The sequence below is a fragment of the Lathamus discolor genome, chromosome 2 (assembly GCF_037157495.1).
Source record: "Lathamus discolor isolate bLatDis1 chromosome 2, bLatDis1.hap1, whole genome shotgun sequence".
NCBI classification, from domain to species: Eukaryota; Metazoa; Chordata; class Aves; order Psittaciformes; family Psittacidae; genus Lathamus; species Lathamus discolor.
The window spans coordinates 25,764,565-25,791,688 of record NC_088885.1 but is presented as its reverse complement, the minus strand read 5'-3'; the positions used below and the strand labels follow the sequence as shown (position 1 = coordinate 25,791,688).

At 37.8% G+C, this 27,124-nt stretch overlaps 1 protein-coding gene across 4 annotated transcripts in view; it reads right to left on the bottom strand.

Moving 5' to 3' along the window:
- Positions 1-4,110: 4,110 nt before the first annotated feature.
- Positions 4,111-27,124, bottom strand: part of GLCCI1 (glucocorticoid induced 1) — a 55,460-nt gene continuing 32,446 nt past the window's right edge. The window contains exons 4-8 of one of the 4 annotated variants that reach the window (XM_065666202.1): positions 22,364-22,480; positions 19,276-19,428; positions 12,422-12,632; positions 6,686-6,806; positions 4,111-5,852 (exon numbers count right to left, since the gene is read on the bottom strand). In XM_065666202.1, the coding sequence (XP_065522274.1) occupies positions 5,504-5,852; positions 6,686-6,806; positions 12,422-12,632; positions 19,276-19,428; positions 22,364-22,480 (951 nt within the window). In that variant the 3' untranslated portion in view covers positions 4,111-5,503. The remainder of the gene's footprint in view (positions 5,853-6,685; positions 6,807-12,421; positions 12,633-19,275; positions 19,429-22,363; positions 22,481-27,124) is intronic. The other 3 variants (XM_065666203.1, XM_065666204.1, XM_065666205.1) reach the window with 3 other exon arrangements.

Sequence of the window (27,124 nt, the reverse complement as noted above, 5' to 3'; positions counted from 1 at the left end):
GTCTTTACTGAGGAAACGCTCTACCTTCTGGATCAGTGTATTTTCCTATCAATCAGTCCCATTTGAGTGACACATTATTTCTGTGATCTTTTGCACCCCAAAAGAACATCGCTAATCTCCAGCCAAAATTATGGTGCTATTGAGGTGACAGAAATCAAAACCACTATAAAGCTGCTCAACCACCACTGCTTTACTGGAGACTGCATGTGTGCTGCAAACTAAAAGATTTTCAAAAGCCAGAGATTATCTTCAAAGAACTCTTCCAGATCATTTAAAAAGTGTTAATTCTCTAGTTAAAAATACTGCAGCATGCTACTTTTTTAGAGGGGCAAGAATGCTTATGGTAGGTAAAACCCCTGCCTCTTCAAAGTCAACTGAAATATGAAAAGCCCCAAATAATCATGATAGGCGTATAAAAACACCATTTTCAAGCACATTCTTTGTAAGATCAACTCATTTTAAACATCTCAGTACTTGAAAACATCCACCTTTGCAAGTTGGCCCAGTACCTAATTACTCTTGGTGCTAAAATAAATCCACATTTCCAGTGTGAATGCATCCAGCTGCTTTTTTTTTTATTGCTTCAGTACTCTGTGTCTGTTAAATTTAAGTAGCTCATTACTAAGTACTTCATACATAGGTTATTTACTAACTGGGATTAAGCCCTCCTGAGCCATCAAGTTAAACATGCTGAGCTCCTACAAAACCTTGCTGAGTGTTTTTTTTCCAGTACCTCACTCATTCCTACAGCTCTTCTCTGAGCCTTCTCCAGCCTTTTCCTGAACTAGTTTTCCAGGACTGGTTACACTAACACAAACAGAGACAAAACACATGTATTTTAACAGCATGACAATCTTTGATCAAACAACTTCCTTTAGCCAAGCACCAGCTATGAAAGGCTGTACGTGCACGTCCCAGTAACAGTTGTACTTTCCCAGCTTTCACTCACTTTTTCCTTGCATTTATGTTCTGGAAGCACATCACAGGAACTATGGTTATTTCCTCCCAGTTCTGTAGCTTCAAAATGTATTTGCATGGCTGTATTTGGCAAAGCAAGCCAGGCTGTTTTGCAGCAGTAATTGTTACATACACTTCTACTAGTCATCTGTTATCTTTGAGCTGCTTGGTTTTTACCTCAAGTAATGGGTGAAGGTATCAATCCATTACCTCATGTAGTAGTTTGCTAAGCCTCAGTGGTCTTTGCTTGCAACTGCAATGCCAGCCAACACCTCTAATCCATTCACTTTCTTGTGTTCATTTTGTATTACTCCAGGCTTGCAGGCTTATGTTTAAATACTGTGAAGATACCAAGACTCTAACCTTGGGCTAGTATCTGGCCCTTCCCAAGAACTGATTTGTCAGGAAGCCGTGAATCATTCCCCCGACAGCACTCTGCTTTCTAAACAGAAGCGGGTCACTATCTGTTGCCCCCTACCTCCAGCACATGTAGCCAAGGGCTCACCTTACAAATTCTTCCATTATCTGAAGAGTCCACTTCCAGAACCAAGAACTCTAGAAAATGTAACATTCAAGTCATAGAATAGTTTACATTGGAAAAACCCTTAGGACTATCAAGTCCAACTTAACCTCGCACTGCCAAGTCCACCCTTAAACCATGTCCCTAAGCACCACATTAATACATCTTTTAAATACTTCCAGGCATGGTGACTCCGTCACTTCCCTGGGCAGCCTGTTCTAATGCTTCACGACCCTTTTGGTGAAGAAGTCAAGAAAGATCTTTTAGTCACAAAGCTGCGACACAAGAGATTATTTCTCTACATAGCTCTCTACTCCCAGCACTTTTCAGACTGCTTGTCTTGGCTTTGGGGAAGACATAGGTAGTGAACTGCACTAAGCACACAACTTCAAAGTGGAAGCAGCATGTTAACCACAACCATAACTAAGCAGGTGAGGCCTAGGTTCACCGTGGGGATGGTGAAAAAGTTACCGGTGGTACAAGTTGCATCACGTCCTTTCAGGCCAGATACATGCTCTTGTCAAAGCAATTCTTCAGAAGAAAAAACCCTCCCACACAAGGACAGCCCGAAAGTGCTGCAGCCAAATCCAGTTTAGAGGACAAGGCAGTCACAAAGCGTTTCCTATCAAGACCCGATGATGAAATGGCTGAAAGCAAGCTGTTTCTGACTGAAGGACATCATGCTGGGTAGGATGATATGCCCTGTGAAGCTCCAGACTTTTAGCATTTCAGTTAGCTTTCAGTTAACGTTTTTAACATAGTCACATCGAAACCTTGTAATCTTTGGGATGCTTAAAACTTACAATTCCACTTACTGATAATAAGCATTAAACCATTCTTGATGATCATTGCCATGGTGCTCTTCAGTAAACACTGACTTTGGAGGATTTACATGTATTTAAATACTCTTCTTCCTCCCTCCCCTCACTCCCATCTGGAAATAATTATTCTGCAAGTCACATGACAATCATTTGACTCATACAAAACAACACAAAACCAAGCCTGTCAGTAGATTTCTACCACATCCTTTAGGGGTTTAGTTTAGTTTCACAGAGTGAAACATCTAATGGCTTTCACAATTTTCAACAGACAACTTGAAATTAGCCATACCACAAACACAGCAGCAGATACAGTTTCCAATAACGCTTAACTGATGTTTTCTCCATGCTCTGAAGAAAGAATAACCTCACATGCAGAAATAAAATACGCTATTTTAAGCATATTTAAGCATTCAGCTATTTTTATATTTTTTCCCCTTCCTAGAAGTGCTATGCAAAAAACCATAGAGAAGAAATGATCTTGTTCTAGAAGACACAGCAGACCAGTCATAAGGATACATGGCTGACATTGTTCCAGATGTAAATTTGGAACAGTATTAAACTTTACTCTCTCTATGGTGTTTCATACGGTTTCCAAACCAAATAAATGAACCACTGCTTTTGTGCATCGCCCCCACCACGTTTTTTTTAACTATAATTTTTATTTAAATAAGACACAGGAACTTCTATACCGAAAAAAATTACAAAACAAAAGCCACACATTTCCTTGTGTAAAGCAATATTGTGTGATAACTTGAATACTGTTCAGCACAGTGGCTAGAAATAACAGTACAACTATGTACAAAACTTTAAACAATATTTGACAAATTTCTACAGCTGGATGTAGAATACAATTGAGATAAACAACTGCTGGGAAATTTACATGGCAAAGCATTAGCTTTAACACATTTGGTTCAAAACCTTCAAATCTGCTAAGAACAAATGTGCAATTTAATTAATATTTAGTTTCTCGTGGAAAAAATAAAGAGAACACATAATGGCATTGCAAATACTGTACAGAGCTCATCACTGATCTAAAACCCACTCATCATATCCCCTGGTAACCTAACACCAATAACAGAGACTATGATTTCTTATCTGGACATAACCAGAGCATAAAAAGGTCATCATACTGCAATGTTAAGCTAGAAAGAAAAGTATTAAAAGGAATCGATACTTACACCATGAGTATTTTCTCCCCTTTATCTTCAGTCTATAAAATATATAGCGTTTTCACCCAGGCCTGAGATTAGTAGGGTTAAAGATGGCTGTTGTGTTTCAAGGTGTTTTTTCACATGAAAAGAGTTAGAGACAGACCTCTCTCTCCTATATTTCTGCAAGGGGAGTCAAAAACAGTGACTTGTTTTCTAGGCTGCAAATCCCACCTTGTGAGACAGTATTACCAAAACCTCAGTAATAAAAAGGAAACAATGCTTTATCTCCAAAGAAAGCACATATTCAGTGAGTAGTTATCGGTGGCTCCCTCTCACCCCCCTGCAGTCTCATCATCAAAAGAGGAAAAAAACATAATGGAGCAAGTTTAAATGCTCAGTAGCTGCAGGCTACTAATCTCTTCATTCCTGGAAAAGGTGAACCTTATTCTCTTAGGAGCAGACAGCATAAATGTAGTTCCACTGAGCTGAAAGCAATGGAGCAAGAACATCAAGTTTATTTTGCCTTTGGGGTCCTCTTTGTATCACAGGAAATTATCTCTGAAAGCAACGCTCCTCTTCTTGCAGTACAACAGAAGAGCACCACTAACCCATTCTTGCTGTGTCTTATTTTGAAAAAGTGTCCAGCCTGCAAAACCAGGAGTATTTCATAAGGATTTTTCTTTTATTCACACTTAAGGAGGGGGTAAAACACACTTTCACACACACAGCTTAAGTAACTGAAAGTTATGGGAGAAGCTTTGATTAAGTAACATGAACTTAAAACTACTGTTTTCCCCACCCTTCTTAGAACACCCACTTGCTACTTTTGGACTTTAATCCCAAAACACAATTACTGACTACATAAATAAAATGCTGCGCACCTAACACTGCTTGACAAAATCTGAAAACCTATTCCCAACCAGCAAATGAATGAACATTTCCAAAAGAGAAACTAAACATTAATTTGACTTTTAGACGGTAACAGTAGCATTTCACATCCCTAATTGCCAACAAAACCATGAGAGGAAATCCCCATCATCCCCTCTGTGAAACCTGAAAAAATGTCTGTCCTTGAACAAAAACATTCTTGTCTTTCAAAATTCTCTCACACACAACGTGGAATGTTTCTCATGTACAGCCTAGTACTGAACACTTTATTTGCAACAGTTTAACAGTCATTAACTGAGCAACACCTGAAACCTTTAAATGCCACATTTTTACATATATTGAAATGACAGTAAATGCAACAGTTGTTTTACTTGTAAGCACATGACAAAGTGATATACATCACAGATTTGCTGGTTCTCCTCATGTTCACCCATGTCCAGGGTCATCGTTCTCCTGGATCTGAATGCACTTATTCCAAAAGAGTGGAATGTAATGAGGAAATATTAATGCATAAAATAAGGAAAGGCAAAAGAGTGATGTTCCCTCTTTAGCTTTGTAGCTGTAAAATATTTTATATCCCAATATGATATACATTCCAAGTTACCTGAGTTTACACTTCAAGAGAAGTACCTGAAGCTAGGCCATAGGGTGGGCACTGTGCAACTGTTGTGGCCACTTTTTTTCTTTTTTTTTTTCTTTTTTTTTTTGCATTGTGTGTATTACAGAAGTTAGAAACATAAACACCTGGATCAATTGTAAACATAATCCTGAAGTACAGTATTTTCCATAGGACACAACACAGCAAGACATCTTCTATTCAGACAGGCAACTTTTTTTTTCCTTTTATATATATATATAGAGCTTATTTATACTGTAGAATTTGAAACAGAACACAGGACACAGTACTAATCTGGTCAAACATACTATGAAATGCATAGTCTCCACTTAAAACGCTTAACGACATATGGATTCTGCAGGCATTACTGCTTTCTCACAAAAAATGCTGAATATGAGTTCTGTCCCTGCCAAGAACAGCGTTGAGATATTCTTTGAGAATGCTGCTAAGTATTCCGTGTTGTTCTGAAAGGTTGCCAGCTCATGCAGATGTATCTGAACTACTGTCTCCTCAGTCCTTGTTTCAGGGCAGAGGCCTGCTCCACCTTGGTCTAGATTAACACGTAGCTCTGAGGAGAGGAATGCTCTTCAGTCTGAATTTCTTGCAAAAGCGGCTGCTGCTGTGGGGACGGCTGCTGTACCGGGACCTCTGGGGAGTCCACTGTGCTGGTGTCATCTGACAGAGATGAGAAAGAAACCCGAGACGAAAGCTGCTCAACAGTCAGGGTGCTCAAAGCTGTGCTTTGACCAGAGTTTGGAGAGTTCTTCAGCGTCAGGTCTGAAGCAGGAAGGAGGGGGCCCAGGAGTTTTACAGGACAGAAAGCTGATCCGGTTGGGATGAAATTAACCTTGTTTTTGTCAGGACATGAAAAGAGAGGGGCTGAGACAGGCTGACGAGACCTACAACAAGAAAAAGGATTATGTACCTGGCCATCCAAGATGTCTCCTACGTCATTAACTTTGTGGTTCTACACGTTGCTAAAATGTGAATGACAAGGAATGGGATTAATTGGACAGAGGGGCAAACATCTTCCATATTGGTAGTCAGCTAACTGATCCACAGCATTAAGAATAGCACTGTCACAAAAATGATTTACTAATTACTGGATAAACATGCAACTTCCAACAAGAAAAATCTGCAGCACATATGCACGTGAAAAAATGCCGCAGTAATTTAGAGTGGCACAAATTCTTCTTGAATAAAAACAATGCAGCAACAAGGCATTTAGTCATATTAAATCACTTTGAGAACCTCCATGAAATAGACCTCTCCTTTCCAACATTGTGTAATATGTCTTGGAGGCTTCCTCCATAACCCAACGTTGCTCCTTCACCATCCAATGGGCAATGAATGCTGTTAGAGCAAGAAAGGTCCCCTCCTTAATTATGACAAGGAGAGTTTTTGTTTTAAGCCACGAACACTTGAAAAGTTAATAAAAAAGAATATATGGAAAGAGGTTTATAAATGCTTAGGAAATTAAATGTACCTTATCTTTTCTGCTTGGATTTTTGTTGCCTTTTATAAATGCACAAAAAGAGTTCAAGCATAAAAGACGCCATTTCCTCTTCAAACCAATGTGAACACTTCAACTTCTCTTCTGTACAAACTCTAAGGATAGTTTGCTCCTGAAAAACTCATCAGCTGGAATAGTTTATTCATCTGCAGTTGAATAGGCTCAGTAAACAGGTTTACTGCTTTGCAGATACCAGCTGATATAAAAGGCATTACTTACGACATTTCCTCAAAGACCTTCACTCGCTCACATCCCTCTGGGGGCTCTCGTTTGAACATGTAGCTGTTGTTTGGTTTGGGAGATGAAGCATACTTGGGCAACGGTGAGCTACTCCCACTGTCTGAAAATTTAAAGCAGTTATATTACTAGAGATTGAGAGTGCTTTTAATTAAATTCGATTTCCAAACAAGATGCCTTTTTTCACAATTTAGGCACTATGCCGGTTTGCTTCCACAACAATGCTTCCTTTATTGCAGGCTATTTCTAACACCCTTGTACAGCACATTTCTTCTGAATAAAAGCTTCAGTGCAGTGGTAATCTATCATATAACAACACATAACAGGAGGATATTTTTATCCAGAATACTGCAATCAGAACAAAGCAGAGCTGTGATCCTGGAAACAAGTATGTTCTTTATTATGTATTTCCAAAAACATAAATGAACAAGGTAATATTAATACATGCAAGAAGAACTATGAGTGGTAATGATAATATGCCTTCTCACTGCATAAACACAAGTATTGAAGATGTTTGTATATAGCATGTATCTTAAACATAATGCTTCACTTTGTTAGTCTACTGAATAGAAGTTGCAAAGAAACAGAACATGTTTGTAACACAGGTACTGATAACTCATCATTACAATGTCCAGCCTTAGTTGCTTTTGTGAAGTTGTTTGTTATCCAAAAATCGAGCTGCCACTATACAATTCTCTCATCACTACTAACTACATGATACAGGTATTCTTCAGAAGTCTAGCTGTCTTGTGTATATTTTTCTAGACACACTCAGAACTAAAGGTGCAAAGATCTAGGATCTAATGCAATAGGCAGATTTCTTTATACTTCCAGGAAAATTTAAGAGAGAAGGCTCAACTCTGGTAATGACAGAAGTATAAAAATCTGAAAATTTAATACTGTGAAAGAGTTCACTTGAAACATTCATCTTGAGGTGACAGTCAATAAAGTATGTACAAAAATAATTACAGAAAAGTAGCCTTCTGCAGTGGCTTTTACCTTTTCAAAGAGCAGCATCTACCTCAGGCTACTATCAGTGACTCCTAATCTTTGCTTAGGCTTACAATTAAACAAATGAAACAAAATAGCAAGAGGGGAAGGACCCCTAACTTATAAACACATCTTATTTATAGAGAAATAACTGCTCTTGCTTTAGCTCCTTTCGAGTCCTCCCACCAGTGTGGGGTACCTTGCCATTTTAAACTCAGATACCTTTGTTTATTCTGCTGTTGTTCATGTGTGCCTTTTCATCAACAGTGGAAAACCAACCAAAGCTCCAAGCGCTATGATCTAGATTCACTGAAGCATTTAAATTTGCCTTTAACAGCTTACAAACAGTAACTACATAAACTTCTTTATAACCATGACTCAAATACAAAGGCTAATCATTAGAGGTTTTTGAAACATCTCCCATATAAGACACAAACCAGCTCAAATATCACACTTCCCTTTGGAGATTTACTATGAAAGATAAGAGAAAAAAAACACAAACACCTCCCCAGTTGAAGTGAACCTCAGCAGTGTATTGATTATTCAAGCTCTTTCTGCTGTGGGGTGAACACAGAACTTCTATCTACAGAATTTTAGGTGTTAACTGTACAAAGGCAGAAAAAGCTTAGAGACAACACGGATATTTGCCAAGCTGGGATCGTGATGGTCCTGTTGGCACTTTTCCACTGCTGGCCCTCACAGCTCATTCCAAACTCAGAAATCATTAACAGAACCCAGACAGTTTGTTTCTTCCTTCTAATATTTAAAATTGAAGATCCAAGTTTCTATTTAAAAAACTTGAGACATAAAATGTGCTACTGTTCATTCCACCAAGTAGTGGAAAACTGTGGAAATACATCCAAGGAAAGAATCTAATGGAATTCAAAGTCAGTTCTTGGAAGATTTAGAGCCTTGTCTAGCCAGTTCAGTTTTCAATTAAGTTTTCAGTTTATTTAGCCCTGTCTGGCTGAAACTTCCTATATAAGACAGCTGTCAAACAACTGAAAAAAAATTATATTGGATAATTTAACCATTCTGTTGCTCTCCTTACCCTCCCTGCTTTCAGTTTTCTAAGTTATTAACCTTTCATTTTGACCAAATACACACCACACTACTATTTGAAAAGTACGTGTGATTATTAGGAGGCTCACATGTACAAGCTTGGTGTTAGTTCTACACGTACAGCAGCAGTGTGAGAACAAAAGGGTACTGGGCAAACACGCAATGAATTGAAGTGGCAAAAGGTGGAATTTACAGCTTAAGCCAGTCTCCACGTGTGTATCCTGTAAGCTCTTAAGTGCTAAACTGTCCCGTTACTGATCCTTAATGACACTACAAATGCATATTCTCAAACTGTGCCATTTACACATGTTTTTTTTTTACTGTCTCAGAGGCCGCGGTGAGGGAGCCTTCATGCCAGAGGACACATCTGTATCTTCCACCCTTCCACCAGTAGGGTGTGCTCCGCTGGCATATTTCAGCCAACTAATCGAATTTCATTAAAATGACAATGATTGAAGATTAACAGATGTAACCTTTAAAGTGAGTTTTGTTACCATAACCCCATAGCAGACAATATGGAGCCTTATCACACAGAATTTATAAACATAAATATTCAAAATGGATGTATTCTGTTATCTAGAAAATGTTCAAGATTGTAATTAAATGCTAAAAATACTATTTTAAGCAGAAGACTGTACCCTGCATATATGAGAACAAAAAGAATATGTAAAATAGGGTTTTAAGTGACAAAACTTAAAGGAAACAAGAAACACTGGCAGTGAGCCATGAGATTTGTTTTGATAGTCTCAAAAATACCTGTTTCTTAAAACTATCTAAAGACTTCACATAGAATTTTAATTTTAAAAACTATGAATCAGCTGCCCTGAAGTTAAAATGTGTCTTCAGTTCACCTTCGCAAACGTGTTGTTTGTAACAGCCTGCTAACAACAGTGGAAATCTATCTATTTTTGTACAAAAAAGGTGATTTTCATCTGCTTGTACCTAAAGATGCCTTTGAACTTTACCTCTGTCACAGCTGCTAAGTATGCTGTGCAGCACTCCGAATTATAATCTTATGGAGCAGAATATCATAAAACTGATCTAGTGAAACCAGTAGCTTTAATGCAGCAAGGCAGTCACTTACTTTGCAATAGGCTGATACTAGACAACAAAATCATAAAGCCAGGTGCAATTAAGACACCTTCTTTCCCACGCTTCCCTCTCCAATCAATACCATTCAGTATCACTGCTCCACTTGGAGCAGTTATTGTGGCCCTTTTCTGAAATTTAGTTTTCACTTTTTTTTTTTTTTTAAACATTCAAAAGGTTTAGAAGCTTCTCACAGAAAAGGTAAACCAAACAGCTGATACAGTCCAAAGAGCAGCTGCGAGGGCCTCAGGCCAAAGCACAGCTTTGCACAATAAATAGAAGATGTTTTAGAAATGTAAAGCAGTGCTGTGTCTGTACGGAGCGCTGGCTCCTCTCACTGCTCATGTGTCTCAGTGAAGTTAAGAACCTCCCCTTTCTATTCAGCAACACACTCAGGAGCATTCATAAAGCTGATGATTATATATGTTAAATGGTAAAGCCAAGTTATTCCCACAGAGAGGAAATAAAACCTCAACTTGAGAAAAGTATCAGAAAAATATCTTGGGTTTAAAGTGTCTGTGTTTGGTTATACAACAAGTTTTTCAAACCTTAACAGGCCTGACAGCAAACTCACAAGTTTTATTCTAGCATCACAAAGACCTTTAAAATGAAGGTGTCAAAAACATTGAGTTTTGTTTCATAAAGCAGTTAACATCAACAACAGATGTTAATAAGCTCTCAAAGCTTGCTATTCCCTTGTAATTTCTACCTATATCCCTCATATTTAACTATTTTTAAGACAATATTCAGAACAACTGGCCTGTGGGATCTTAATGATCTGAGAGCAGAAGGCACCTTTTTGATTATATTTTTACAACCTCTGAAGAAATTACTTTCTCTTAGAAAAAACTAGATATTTTTCTATCTTGTCCTTAAAGAACAAAGTTGTGATAAACATTTCAAGCTATTTCATAAGCACAGTACTAAGTACCTTAAACTAATTTAGAAATGCAATTATTTTAACTTTACAAAGCTGGCTGTTTATCACCATCACCTATATGCTATGATTAAAGCAGGCTTTTGATACAAACCTAGCACTAAAGCCAGTCTTAAAGCTGAAGTCCACAAATAAGGATCTACTCATTGTGAAGTTCAGCAGCAAATTTTACTCCAATCAGCTGTTCAAAAAATCCAAGACAGGAGATAAAAACCACTGAAAAGCATTAAGAAGGTTAGATACAGTACTGCCAATAAAGTACAACTGAAAATTCCAATTACTATGATAACTGAGTGCTAACTGCATGAGGAATTGTTCTTTTCATTTCCTTGCTTTTTAACTTATACTTGTTATCAGGACAAATATGAACAAATTAACCCGTCTAGACGTTTCCTTGTATGCTAACACCTTAGTGGATAACTCTATAGTGATTCAGTCTTGACGACATATTACAATTCACATGCACACCATAAAGAGAAATGTGGGGGGAGCTGATACCTTTGTTATTTTTGGCTCTTGGCCAACTATCTTGTTGAGCTATGACTTTTGCTTTGATGTGGTTAACTTACATAGGCCACCCTCAATCCAGGACTTGGGCAGGTGGATTTGTTTTCCACTACTTCCTTTTAAATCCAAGATGGGAAAGCAATACTTTTCAGAAACCAAGTACTTCTCCTGATGCCTCCCCCAATCTTATTCCCAAGCTGTTTTAAGAATTATTAGACAGACAATACTTGCAGAAAAAGCTTAACCTTACTTACAACCTCAATATACTGCTGTCTTTAGCTCATTTGTAAATCTAAATTAAATCTTAAAATCCTGTTTTCTCCATGAAACTTACTACTCTTAGCTTGCATGTTTTACACAAATCCTGCATCCCTCCAAACTAAAGCCTGTGTTTCCAACTAGCTGTTGAGAAGCTCAAGGATCATTTCATTAGCTAACAGTTGTCCAAAAAATCAAATCTTCTTACAATGGTGCCTGTATTTTCATATTACATGCTGTGTCAGAACATGTAAGCTCCAGTTTACTCCCTCTACAAAACCAAACGACATTTTACAGACTTTGGGGAAAAAAAAAAAAGGCACAATATATTGACAAATAAACACATAAATTATTAAGAAATTTTGGGTTGCTATGCAACATACACAGACAAGTAATTACTTCCCATCAGATTGTTCAAGCTCATATCTAAGCACCTCACCAAATAGCTTCAAGTGGAATGTAAGAGTTCAGAAGCAGAGTACTCTAAAAAGCAGTCCAAAAATTACTTCATCACCATTTTGAGCAGCAAGTAACTCACCCATGATGAATACATACAGTCTACCACAAGCCTTCTTGAAACCTTTTTTTAAACATAAACATGTTACAATCTGAATTCTTCACATTAGAATCTTCATAAATAGTTAAGACTGTTTGCTGTGCTCCTCTGACGTATTTATGGAAGATGTTTGTGAAGTTTCACAAACAAGAGGGAAAAAGATATGTAAACAAACAAAACCAATTTTAAGATAAATCCTCAATCCCTCCACAACCATCAAACAAAAACAAAAACTGATGTAATGAGTAAAATGAAGGTAGTTGTAAAAGCAGGACACCACATGCCTCCCATAGGTAAAGGCAGGTCATTCTACTCTCACCTTTATCACGATCATAGAGTAAATCTTCTGTTGAGCAAGGACTCCCATCCTGAGATTCAGGAGGGCAAAAGGGAGAGACACATGGTGAATGACTGCTGCAGCTGCTGCTGCGCTCCTGGACAGACGGAGTCTGAGTGTCAATGCTTCGTGTACTACTACTACGATAGTGAGCAGGTAATGGGGCCCTTCGACCATCAGGGATATCCAAAGGCTGCAAGAGAAACAAGCAATTCAGGTTACAGAGAAAATATCAAACTACTAAGCAATGTGAGCCCGTAGCACTCATAACTGAAGCAATGTGGCAAGGTCTCAAGAACAGCAAACAAGCCACTTTTGAAATAACAACTTTGACACAAGAAAATAATGCAATGTACAATGGGCACATCATAGATTAATTACACTGAATGCTGGGACAATGTACAGATGTTCCAAGCCTACTATACACTCTTAATGGAAAGTTAACACCAGAATGCACTTCAGCGTATGCTAGCAGTATGCTTTTATATTAGTTTTAAAAAGTAAACCTCCCCAATAAATCAATCTCTATGCTTTGTAATATAATTTTCAATGAAGGTCACTGTTGCACTGAAAGAAAAACAAGTACCATGACAAAGATCACATTTGGATAAAAGGAAAAAATGTCAAGTGCAATGGCACACTATTGCTGTAATAACCAACTGAATTACAATTATAAATGAAATCATCCAAATTTTGCTAGTAAGCTGTAATTCTCTAGCACACCTCTACGTTCCATTCTTCAGTTCTGGAGGTGACCTCTGACAAAACGGCAACTAAGTTGATGAAGCACAGGCTTACACAAGGTTCACAAGCTTTGTCTTGAACCAAGGCTAGTAAGCACTGCCTGCTCGTATTGGCCTAGTTGGCACTGGCCAGAGTGATCTTGCATCCCATTCCCCAACACAGTGTGTAGACATCTTCACAGTAATAGACTGGCACGCTCTACTTGTCCTTCCCAGTGGAAAAGTAGTTTTTCATAAAGACAGTGCGGCTTTAAATGTAAGAAATCAAATGAGAATTACAGTTTTGTTTAAAAGTGAAGGGGAAAAAATGCCTCTGAGATTTAAATATAATTTTTCTCCCCCCACTTCAGTGAGGATTGTATCCAAGCCACAGAGAACAGCTTAAATGTTCTATCTACAGAAAAGTAACATCTTTTTCCTTCTCATTTCAAGTGAATATTTGAATTTTATTGCTTTCCTCTTCCCCATATATTCCAAAACTGTAACAGCTTGTTCCAGAGACTAAAATTCAACACTTTTGATAATGATGAGGGCATGAAACCTATTTGCCTAGCATTGCATTCTCCTCTTTTCAGCAACAGCCTATCCAGAAAACCACCACATATTATACAAAGAGGCAGACAAAGAGGCAGGAAGATCCTTTACTTCTTCTGAGCCTTCCAGTTAATACCATTTCACATTTCAATTAAGAGCAAAGAAACACACTATAAAGAGAACATTACAGTTGCTACATCAAATGCTGGAAAAGTCTGGATACAGCTGTGTGGTCTGTTCCAACAGCTCAATTGACACTGCATATGTGTTACGACATGACTACGTGTTGCTGTTCTCATCAGGACTTATTCAATGCACAAGATAGACCTGATGCATTATATCATTTGTTACACAGAGGAGATATAAAAACAAGACTGAAGTTGTAGAAAGAAAACACTCTCATAATTAACATAAAAAAAATAACTGCCATGCAGAACAGCATTTTCATTTCTGTCTCTGCCACAAAAATCCTATGAGGTGACAAGAAGTCATCTGAACCAAGCTTTCTCTTCTATGGTATTTTTTCTGGATGACTAGTCTGTATAGGACTGATGTGCAAAAGTCTTCAGCATTCACAGATGCAGAAGGAGACGATGGGAGCTGCACTTTAAATTCCTAAAATGGCATCCAGTTTCCCGGGTTACGCAAGAATCACATTTATTGAAGCCTGATGGATTTGTGTCTCTCCATCCATAAAGTGTAGATAATATCATCTTTCTTGTTACATAGGTGTGATAAAAAAAGAACAAAATTTCAGACACTCTCCTATTATACAGAAGCAAAAACCCAGGAAGAAATTCAGATTTCTGACTTCAAAGTGAGCATTAGGACATATATCTAATGAGGAGAAAATGAAAACACTGAACAGCTGCTCATTAAGTGCATATGCTATGCTCTATATAACAGGTAAAGCAAAGATTCCAGGGAGTGAAAAAAACCAGTGAGTGGATCACATAATTAAAGACTTCAGGATAACAAAGATGTTCTTCCACACCTGGAAGAACAGCACAGTCTGCAGTCAGGAAGTATATCCCAAATCACATATTTCAACCTCTGCTGAATTAAAATGTGGGGAACAAAAAGTCATCTGTACTTTTAGACATGCCTCTAAATATATATACAAGCAGAAAAAGCTAAATATTTATCACTCTTTCCAAGTAAAGTAACTTTTAAGGCATAGAAAATACCAACTAATTCAGATTACTGTGCTTCCGTACGTATCTTCATGAAAAATACCAACTAGAAGTATTCCACTTCTTAAAAACTTTATGTATTAAACCTGATCAACATAAAAACATACTTTAGGAGTTAGTTACCATGAGTCATGCATGAACTGTTCTAAAACCCAAAATCCTCATAACCTTACAACATAAGAAATAGGGCAACTAATTTGGTACAGCTGCTATTAGTTTCCATAATGCTCAACGCATGTAAAACAACTAGAAATTACTGTTTTCTTTAGGCTGCGTTTTGGGGTTTCTTTACAAGAGTGTCCAGTCAAATATATTATGACAAACGCATTCTGACAGGAAACCTGCCAACCCCTGTGGGACAGTATGTTCTAGGACACAGTTACATACTACCCTCATCTCCCAGCAAAGGTACTGAAATGCTCGATTTGACAAGAGCGTGCATGTCTCAATACGCTGTTAAAATTCATCACTTTATTTTCAGTATCGATCTTTCTAATGGAAAAAAATCCAAGAACACCCTTACTTAGTAGCATCAATAATGCTGCTATGATATAATGTACCAATGGGAGCCTTAAAAATAATCTGTTCTTAACAAGCCTTATGTCTATTTGGGAGACAATTTCTTGAGAGCAAAGCATTCAATGCTTTTGATGTGAAAACTGTTCTCTGGAACACAAAGGCAGACATAAGAAACTGCTTCTTCCTTCTAGCATCAATGAAGTCATCAATGCATTAGATAAGGTGCAAGTACAAAAAACCATAATGTATCGTGGGAAGGAACACTTGGAAAAAAACAGACTTTTCAGATGAAGAATATGAAGATGTGAGGATCCTCTCCACCTGTACAAATTAGAAAAAGTCCTTTATTACAGGATTAAGTTTTCCGAAAGGTACATAAAACCACCTTGCTATTTCTAGAAGCATTAGAAATCAAACACATTTATCTTTTTACTTATACTGCATGATATTCCATCAAAATTGCTTCATTTCTAATTACTTCTAATTACAAAAGACTGTTCTGGTGATGGCTGGGTTTTTTTCTGAATAGAAGATGCATGAACTTGTCTGTATCTTGCTATGGGGCATTTTTCATTATTTTGCAATATATTCTGCAAGAGGAAACACCTCTTACCCCCCACTCCCTACAGTAAGTCCATCACCTTATTGTACCCAAGTCTCCAACGTTTGCATTGTGGAGTCACAAGGAGACAAAGAACAAAAGCCTGCCACTACTTCACAAAAAGTGGATTCCCTCTTACGAGTTACGATGGGAACACAGACATGCCATCACAACTTCCTGGAAGGCTGGTTAACAAGCTATAAAACAGGAAGAAAAAATATATCCAAGATATCTGAATAAATGCATTAGAAAATGAATTTAAAGTTTATTAATAAACCTGAGGAGAAAGAGGTGGTTAAGAAGTGACTCAAGCCAGCCAACTTTAACTCAGTTTTACGAAAGAAAGAAAGAACACCTTCAGCTAACTAAGCAAGATGAATGATCTGAAAAATTACACACATACATGGCTAAACTGAAAATAATGAAATATTTGGCATATTTTGACCACTTACAATGCAATGCCTCTAAACTTTATGGTCAGTTACTAAAAGGTAATGACATAATGACATTACTGTATCATCAATTATCTTTACGAAACACAAAAACAACAAGACTAATGTCTAAATGATTATTCTTCCTTTTATAGAAATTGTAAAAGTACAATTAGTTATCATTAAAATATTAAGAAAAAAACAGAGCATTAAGAAAACCCAACAAAACAAAGTCAGAAGACATATTCTAAATCAATTTATACATTTTTAAAGTAGGATTACACAAGTTCAAGTCAGCAAAAAAAAGCAGTAAGTATGTAACATCATACCCTACAAAACCAAAAGACAAGTCTAAAAACTAAACTGGGTTGTGTATCTGAAGACTAAAGTATGAAACTGGCAAGAAAGTATCACTGGTTACCCCTTTTAACTGGGAGCTACATTAAAAAAAAAAGCAATTCACGTATTATCCATAAATCTATCCATAAAACTTAACCTTAATCTTATTTTTGTCCTCTATATCATCTAGTCCAATTTCAATGTATGAACTAAGAAGCAGGTAAAAAAAAAAAAAGATCACAAGTTTATACTGAAGAGATGAGAGACTAACAGGAAAAATTTAGGAACACTAGGCTAACATTTTTAAAAGTTAACTGAATTAAAATGCATTTTATTTTACTTTGGACAGCGCGAACATGGTTATTGAAACGAAACGGAAGGAATCAGAATGCTACTGGAATAGTGCCCACATCTGAAGAAAAAAAAAATAAAATAAAATTAGGTAGTGAGCTACACCTAAACTACAGGTAATATTCCTTCTGCTTGTGTTTAGCAGGCTGTATGTTATTCCCCAAACCTTCCCTGGCAAATGAATACAGATTCCCAATAGTGCATAAAGTGTTTTATGCAGCTGGATAGATCACATGAAAATTAGGGTTTGAACATGCACTGTTAAAACTTTGAAGTGAACGTGGAAACACGTTAAAAGAAACCACCTGAAAATTTAGATACACACTAATCTTATAACCAAGTCTTTAGAATAATTTATCCTTCACACATCACCCACAGCAACCAACTACCTTTGACTGCTATTTTAAAATTCTTTCTAAAAATACAGCAAGAAAGAATGGCAGAAATCAAATTTATGAAGTTTGGTTTCCTATGGCTTATCTTTTGTTCAGTAACTCCTAACCTTTAACCTAGCTTCTCCAACTCCTCTAGGCTAAAAAGAAGCTAAATTGTTGTACCAGGAGAAAGTTCACCAGCAGTAAGATTGAGTAAATTACTCTTGTTATGATCTTCTGTAAGCAAGCTATGAGATCTAGTAAGCTCAAAGACAGTGCTAGGAGTTCTACTTCAGGTCCCGCTGGACTAGACTTCACAGAAATCAACAGTTACATAGCAGGAAACAACCCTCTACGCACAAAGATGGACTTGACTTCAAGGGGAATGTCTAATTTATGACTTTCTTTTGTGTCTGAAGACTTTCCCCAGCTAGATGTTTGGAGGAAGGGTTCACTATTGCCTTGGTTGCATAAACTGCTGAGCACCTCTGGCCCCAGTCCAACAATGCACTTAAGTATGTGCTTAACTGTTTTGCTGGATCAGAGCCAGTACATTCAGTAACTTAGGAGACTGCATCCCAAGCAATAAGCTGTTAGAGCCCAAGGACAACATTTACAAAGATAATTTGTCTGATAATAAATGAAATGCCCTCTAACTGTAGGAGAGTACAATTCTAGCCGAAGCAACATCAGTGGTGGCACTGAAATACATACCTTTTTATATTCTTTTGGACATGGTCCAACAAGGTTTATTGATTTGGGGTTTCTGTTTCGGTTTGTGTGTTTGCTTTTTTTCCTTATTCCTCTGTTACAACACACACCCCTTCCTGAAGGGATGAGCCAGCCTTAGCAAAGCAAACTTAGCATACAACTTCTACTACGACAGTATTTAATTCTTAAGACTGCTTTGTCCACACAACTAAGTCTCTGGAGAAGCCAAGGCTATTCTAAAACTTTTAAAGTTTACTACTGAAATGAAGAACTGCAAATATCAGTTTTTATAACCTTAAATCTCCAACTGAAGTTTTACAGCTTGGCTTATACATTGAATTGCTATTGCATGACCATTCACAAGAAAAAACCTACATCTTAGAGAACATTAGAAGGAATGGTAGTTTATTCCACAACAGAAAATTTTATTGGCTATTTAGGGAACAGTATCTGTAAACCAAGTATTTCCCATTTTAAGTGTCATCTAAGCACCCCAGTGCTCCTCAATGACAATTCCATTGCTCCAGTTTTCCCACATAAGCAAAGCCTGCTCTTTTATCAGCATTTCCCACATGGAGATCTCCCATGATGTACCACAGTGGTTTCATGGAAGTAAAAGAGTCCACATTCAGTTTATAGAAGAAAAGCATTAAAACCAAAAAGCAGATCATAGCACTGGAAATTTAAGTATTGCCTAAGAAAAGGAATGCAAAACGAGGCAAATAAATTAATCTCCTGGTCTCTAATTACTTACTACTGTAGCCTGAAGAATCTAAATTTTCACTTTTCATCCAAAAACTTTCAAGTTTGCCACAGAAAGAGCATTCAAAACAAAGTATGTTTGGCAAGAAGCCCTTTAAAAATGAAAAAGAAAACAAAAAAACAACAACAAAAAAATCCAAACACCACCCTAAAACACAAACAAAATTTTTGAACAGTTCTTTGAAGAAAATATTTTTTCATTTCAGGCACAAGGAAGGTTTCCCATGTTCATAGATTACGAAGGGAAAACGACTATAAACATGTTAATATAAGCTTACCTTCGATACTTCTTCTTTTCCACTGTTTTCCTTAATGAATACTTTTTCCAGTTCAGGGCTTATTCCTTCTACATTACACGGCACACGTGAAACAGTTGATTTTGGCACTGAAATGTTTGACAGTGGCATAGGGACTGATCTGGAAATAGAAGCCTAGAAGGTAGAGGGAAATACAATTTGAAGTTGGAAAATGGAATAAAGACAGAAGTCTAAGATGTGTACCAAAACCCCTAAGAAGTTGTGTATTAATTTTGCCTTCTAGGTGACCATTTTTACTTGGCAAATTTAAATGAAAAGAAATGCTTGCATAAACCAAAAGCCACTAAAATCACCTCTACTTAACTCAAAGAAGTGTCCTAGAATAAAAGCATTCTAGTACTTCACTTATCAGTAAGCAGGCAGCTATATGTACTTTCCAGATGTACAGACTACAGAATTTGCATAAGTGGGATGGGGAACACACAGGGCAGTGATGGTTTAACGGGGATCCAAAGGGTTTGGATTTCAAAAACATTCCTAAAGCTTAATCACTCAGCTGAAATATTCACTTAATATACTTTTATTCTCTTTTGATTGGCTTTAGTGAATGCAAAATAAAGCAGTCACTCGGAACCTTTAATTTCATTAGCTTCTGGCTTTTCAGAACTTTAAGTCAAAGACCTCTGAAGATATCACTTTAAGAATCAAACATAAATTAATACAAATATGGTTTCAGAAAAAACCTGTTGGAGTGGAGCTCTGTTACCAATAGGAACCATGCACAAGAGTTCATGTGCATCTTGAGCAGCCAGCCTCAAAAGCTTTACCTTGGCAGCAGCAACATACCACAGATGTACCTACACTGACAACCATAAGCAGTGTTCACTTGCCAATGCATGTTCTCCCTGCAGCTCCAAAGCTGCACGTCACTTGTGTAGAGGCATTCTCTGACAAAACACACTGCCTGCACAACGGCTTCCCACAATGGTGTCAGAACGGAAAACTTCACCAGCCTTGTCAGAGAACACAAGCCATAACAGAGTGAGCTCTAAGTACTAAAGAATGTTCCTTCAAAACATATATCCTAGGTGGCTTTTGGTCTGCCTCAAAAATTGTTTTTCCTGTGACTATACATAGTGGTATGTGCAACAGGTTACTTTGACATGGAAAGCAAAACCCATTTCTTTGCAAAATGTAGTGGGATCCTTTGTTATAGAGGCATAAAAGTTTCAGGAATAATATCAATTTCCTGTATGCCTTCAACACAAGATTAGGTTTTAATCATAAGATTTTATCCAAACAGAAGGAACATAAAGGATCAGTTATCGCAGCTCAACTTGTTTTTAAAACACTAGCTATTTTAAAAGGCAGTCAGGAAACACAGTGACAGAACCAACATTTCAGGAGTTCAAATAGTGGCCTGTTAGTAACGTGGGGTCCAAGCTAAGGATCCACTGTAGGTGAAATTTAATCAGGACTCAAATGTCTGCACTGTCAAATGAGACATGATTAACTGCTTTCTACAAGTGGCTTAAGGTTCACAAAGTCATTGACTGAACCTTGCCTGTGCTCTATAACTCGTAATTGGGTTTCAGTTTCACTGGCAGTTAGTAATGGCTAGAGCAGACACTACATGGGACACCCTCCATTGCAGCCTGCTGAGAATCTGCTTCATGGTCAGGTAATTTGACCAGGTAATTTGTCCAAAGCCATTTTTCATATGTGTCAGCATCTTTATAATTAGAGGAATATTGGTATATTCAGGGCACAGGCAAATTTTTATAACAAAAATGACCTGAAAACAAAAAATTGCCTTAGCCAAGCCTGTGTTAAAATTATCAGCTCTATTAAAATTTGCCTAAACTCACACATCACTTTGAAAAATGAGTAAGCAATAAGACAACAGAAAACAGAAGCTGACACACTAGGAGCCTTATCTTAACCTCTCAGAGAGGAAGATATGAAACCCACAGGCTGATGGCTGGAGAGAAGTCTTGACATCACAATGTCCACAGGTACAGAACATGAGAATGGTCGTCAACATAATCTGGACACATTTTGCATCCTAAAGCTTACGTCTGATTGAGGTTTTACAGTAAATCTGTCTGGAACAAGAATAGGTTGGTGATGATAGCAATTTTTCCATTTAATATCCTAGAAACCTCTCAAAATATACTGTAACAACTGTACTATAATGTAGCCACTGTAACCACAAACTCTAATGCTAGAAGAAAAGAGTCTGCATTGACGATGATTCTGGACTACCGTAACAACCAAGAGGTTTTTCCTAAACAAAACCATGAAGAAAAAGACGTCTATCCTGTAGTCTGATAGCTCCTCTAGTCACCAGTCACCAGGGATGCGGTACTGTGACAAGCACTGGTTTCAGCCGAGTTTGAATTCAAGCTGAATTACTGCATTTTTTTAGAGAGTACACCACAATATTGTTTTCCTCGATGTCATGCAGAAATTGCCTCTCTGGCCGGGAACTGAACAACAAGCAAAGTATCAGAAAAAAATCTTAAAATGGGACAGTGAAATGAGATTTTCCCTTCATATCTCTGGCGATACAGTGTTGTTGTCTTTTACTGCTAAATACATGGTAAGGTGAATTACAAGTCTGCTCGTAACCAGCCAGTTAGTGTTCTGCTTGCTGCTCAAAGACTGATCAATTGTTGGCTTGCTAATGCTTGGTACTTCCTTTTCTTTATCTTCTTTTTTTGTGTTTTTCCAACCAGCTCAGATGAAACTGGGTTGCAGAACTGATAAGCAAAGACCTTCCAGAGAAGCAGACACTTCTGAAAGCACACCACAAAAATTAGACTTGGAAGCAAGCATGTATTCCTGGAAATGCAGACTTATAAGTGCTTTTACAGCACCTTAATATATTTTAGTTGCTATCATGCCATACCCCGCTATAACCCTTCTTTCTTTTATTATATGATGACTAGCAGATACATTTCAGAGAAGATGCAACGGTATTGGGTTATTAAACATTTCAGTGTACCACATCAGAAAACAAACAGCAGAAAGACAGGAAGAAACAGAGCTCTATTCACCCAACCCTGATAAGGTAGGAGGCTATTAATACAAGGAACTATCTACTTACCTGAGTCTGACTGATTGCTATATGGTTGCCATGGAGAGGTGACTGACGTTCTTTCTCTTTGCTGTGACGACTACTCTGCTTACTGCGCTGAAGCTGCTGCCTCAGTTTGGCAATCTGCTGGAAAGAAGTTCAGGTGAAGTGACAGTGAGTTATCGAATGGATAACTGTTCAAATCATCACATATAAAGCAAATCACAGACATTTTAAGTCCTCTTTGGGGGATTTTAAATACATGTGTGATTGCCCTCCCTTGAAGCATGAGCATTAAAGCTTCTTCTGCTTATTAGATACTTTCTCCAAAGTATATGCCCTATTCGCCAGCCTGAATGTGACAGCAGGCTTAGTTTAATCACTGAACTTCCTCATTTACAAATAAGCACTGTAATAACTGATGCAAACAAAAGTAGTCAGAATGACAATCTGTGGCAGTTTCTGGCCTATAACTGGTTTAAACTGGGGACTAGGAAGCCTACAGTTTGATTTATTTAATCTTGAAGCAAACCAAAGTTTCCCAATGATAATTCATCATAAAAGCAAAGAGCCTTCACAAACAACTGGCAACAAATATGCATTGCTCATCTTGGAGAACTTATTTAATACATTTAATAGCATTTCCCTGCAGGGTAAATTATCACAGATTCCTTCAGGCAGACGGAATTTTCTTTTCTGCTGTCTGCTGCAAAGAAGTCTAATCAAAAGTTACGTATTTTAAATGTCAAATGCAACTAAAGCCAATATCCATTTGACCTGCCCCCTAACAAGAAACCAAAGTATTCCGTTTAGGGATTCATCCACTTATTTTTTCCTCCTGGATAATTTCTACATGAAAAAGAGTATTTACCTCTATGAGCATTGTCTCAGAAGTTTAGACGATGTGCAAATTGACACAACTGGTACTGACACTTCTTTAAGACTGGATATTTTTTTCCTCTGGGCTCAAGCCCCACTCTCCCTCATGCTCCGCACACCAGCATGCAAGGCAAAGAAAGCATGCATGGCCCCATTTCATTTCTAACTCAGCCAGAGAAACAATTTTTTAAAAACCTGAAGGGCAAGTAAGGAGAAGGAGATGCACATAGAATTCATATTTCAAAGAACCTAATCAGCTAGAAAGTAAGCTCTCCTTCTGAGTGACACCTTACAAGTACATACACTCTGTGGTTAACTCTAAGTAGTTAAATATATCACCAATGCTCTTGTAAGGCAACTCTGTGATAGAGAATCACTTCACATCACTCTTCACAGCATCAGAGATGACAGTGCTTGGTGAAGAGGTTTGGATGGAGCTTTACTCCAGACTGTGGACTTTTCTTTGTGATGTTTCTGGTATCACTCACAAAAGAAGGATCACCTTTCATGCTTCACATCAAATCTTGCACAGCTTGTTACCCATATTCAGAGAACTGCTACTCAGAATACTTTGATTTTTCAGCAACAGATAAACAGTTCAGACTTCCAAGAGGGCCTGTGTTTAGAATATATCAAAAAAGACAGAAGCCTAATAGGACTGAGTTTCTAACAAAGACGAGCTAGATTTAGAGAACTAAATCTCTTTTTTTTAGACTAATCTCTTAGTGAAAGGTGCAACTCAGGCACCATATAGGAAGAAACTCTGAAGGAGTCTGAAGAAATAGCTCATCCCTGAAAAACTAAAATAAAATGCCCAGAACTTCCTCATCCTCCCTGTAGGAGTATTGGCAATTAGGAAGCCCAGCTCTATAGGGAGATGCAAAAGCCAGCAGGTAACCAGTCTGGTTACATCCATCTACGAAGATTTGTGTCTTATATCAGAATGCTGGAGAACAGGGAGAACAGAGAAACAATCTTCAACTTCCCCTTTAAAAAAACCCTTAGAAACAGAAGAGAAAAATGAGGCCCAGAACAGAAGAGCTGTGGACTGAGATGGCTGCCACAAGACTAATCAGAAAGCAGGGAGAGTACTGTATATGAATCTTTCACTTCCGCTGTCTCTCCCTGATGCTGTGTGCTTCTTCCTAGTTAAAAAGTTGTTGGTTTGGGTTTTTTTATTTAAATGAAATCTGGCTTTCTGAGCTTTCCTCAGGAGCATGCTATAAAAAAAAGATTCTCTACAATTCCACCCCAGAGATCTGGCTCCTGGATTTCTGTTGTAAACAGCTTGCAAATCTTTGAGAACATAGCCTTTCACTGTAAAATCTGGACAGTGAAAGCATTAAATGGGAGAGCGTTGATAGGCTGGTAGGTGTCTAGGCTGACTAAAACCTTGGAGCTCTGATATCCTGAAAGGAATCATAAGGCCCTGGAATCAGAGGTTTTCTCAGCTACCTCAAGAGTATGAGTGCTTTGGCAGCCAGTAGGTTCTTAACAGTAACAGAAATAGAAGGCTTCTGGAATCACTGGGGAGAAACAGAGAGATGAAAACTTGAAGAATCTATCTGGAACTGACGTGATCACTTGAGGCAAACATGCAATGCAAGTAAAGCCTTCTCAGATTACCTGTCCTTAGCCTTGAATTTGAAGGACCCTAGCTTTCCATAATGTGGCAGATATTACCAGAAAAAAAAACCCAAAACCCAAACCAAAACCAAAGAGAAATTAAGGATGGCCATATTAAAAATGAATCTGCTATTTCTTATCCGTCCTCCATACATGGAGGACAGAGGCTTCCCAGCACAGACAACCCAGCTTCAGAGCAGCCACACTATGCAGTCAGTGACACAGAGTACAAGGGCAGATGAATCCTTCAAATTAAATGATTCTCCATCTCTTTACCGAGGAGAGTCCATAGTAAATCTGGCACTTATTAAAGCTAATCCTGAAATCCCAACAGTGTTTTTTCCTCTACAAGATTTTATTGCCAAGTATTTTCCACCTCAAACTCAAAGAAAGCCATTACTAATGACAGGAAGAGGTAGTTGTGCTAACTTCCTAGAAGTTCATCTTCTTCCTAAGCAGCAGAGAAGCACAATCTAAGCATGAAACATAACCAAAATGAGCTGCAGACAGATATGAGGTACACTAATCCTAGGAAAACAGATATAATTTGCATAGTGAGGAAGAAGTCTATAATATATGCCTTGATGGCACCTGTTTTACCAAGTATCTCAAAGAAGCAGCTTCTCTCTTGGGCACGTAACTGATGCTACTAACAGGAGCCAGGGAATTTGCTGTTCAAAGAAAATGGTGACGAGTGGTATCAGGAAAACATCTACTGGAAGATCCAGCCATTACAATGGTGTAGATGCACTCTGACACTGAACTCCCCCCAGGGCAGGAATACAGATATTTCAGTTAGGAAGATGATGCAGAAAAGAAATGATGTGCTATGCTGGGAGGAAAAGAAAAAAAAGTGCAGTAACAAAACTCTCAATTTTAACAGGGCAGCTAAGAACATAAAGGGTTTGGGACATCATTTCCCTCACACAAGTACTGAGCATGAAGGTGACTGGGGCACACACAGTCATACTAAAGGGACACATGTAAATCATCAGAAAAAGATCAAATGGGTAGCCTTTAAAGCATACAGTTCTTGAAGACATTAAACCCTTAGCCTTGCACATATGTGCACTGAGATACATAAAATGTGCCGCCTATTTTAGTATACCAATTCAAATGCTTTCCCCATGTAACCTAGCTTTAAGATGGGCTGAAAGTTCTCTTACACTTAGAGGATACAGCTAAAGAAAAGAATAAAAGGCGGAGGTGGGGGCAAATCAAGGAATTCATCAAGGAATAAATACAATTTGAACCCTACTGCCAACATTGAGATACAATTATTTAAAGTTATTTTGCTATTCTGTAAGGCATAAACATGTATGGTAGTAAGTTTCAAAGTGTATCTTTTTATTCACATTTGGCAAGTACTCTCATGTGACCATATGACAGCAGGAGCACACAGCGTACATCTGTGCACATTTCAAAAATTTTAAGAAAGATTTCAGCCTTTCCTCTTCCAGTGACTGCTCCCTGCAATGCTGTTGATGCATCAGAAAGACTCCATCCATCCTTGTAGGCCCCTTTTTGATAACCATCAAAGACTGTTGAACAAGAAGTTAGAAAGAACCCTATAAATATATTTTTTGCTTGCTGATTTTTTTTACAGCTAGAAGTGTACTTGAAATAAATATGAATCTTCTCTATATCACTTGTAATACACATGCAGTCTAATGTAATGGCACACACCTGAGGAATAAGCAAATTAGGCCTGTTCTTTACAACACTGGAATAATTTGAGCACCCTTGATAACTTTTCAATTGAAGAGATGTAGATGCAGATTACTAATATGAAGGAACATGTCACATCTCACCATTCCTGTCCAAAGATTCATTAATATTTACCACTTAACAGGTTTTATTTTTACAAATCAGGCTACACAACATGTTAACTTCCTATTGCTGAATAAACCAAACTCCTTATTAATGAGAATGGGCTCTCATTCATGAACCAGTTGTTAATAAACAGTAGGTCAAAGAGCAAAACAAGCATTAGAAATTCACCCTAAACCTTTGAATACAATCTTTCAATTGGCGTATGAAAGCACATGAAAAGTGCAAGCTCTCATTTTTGATTCGCTTTTATTCCAAAGTCCTTTTCAAGTAGTCTGTTAGAGCAAAATGGACCTTCCAGCTGGGGTTGCTGGTGTTAGTGTTAACAGATACAGCATCCAGAGGTGCTTAAGGGAAGTGAAAAATCAGCTGAAATACTCATTTCTTAAAAAACCTATACAAGCTGAAATCTATTTGGTTTAAAACCTGGAGTTTTCCAGTTCAGGGTAAATTGTA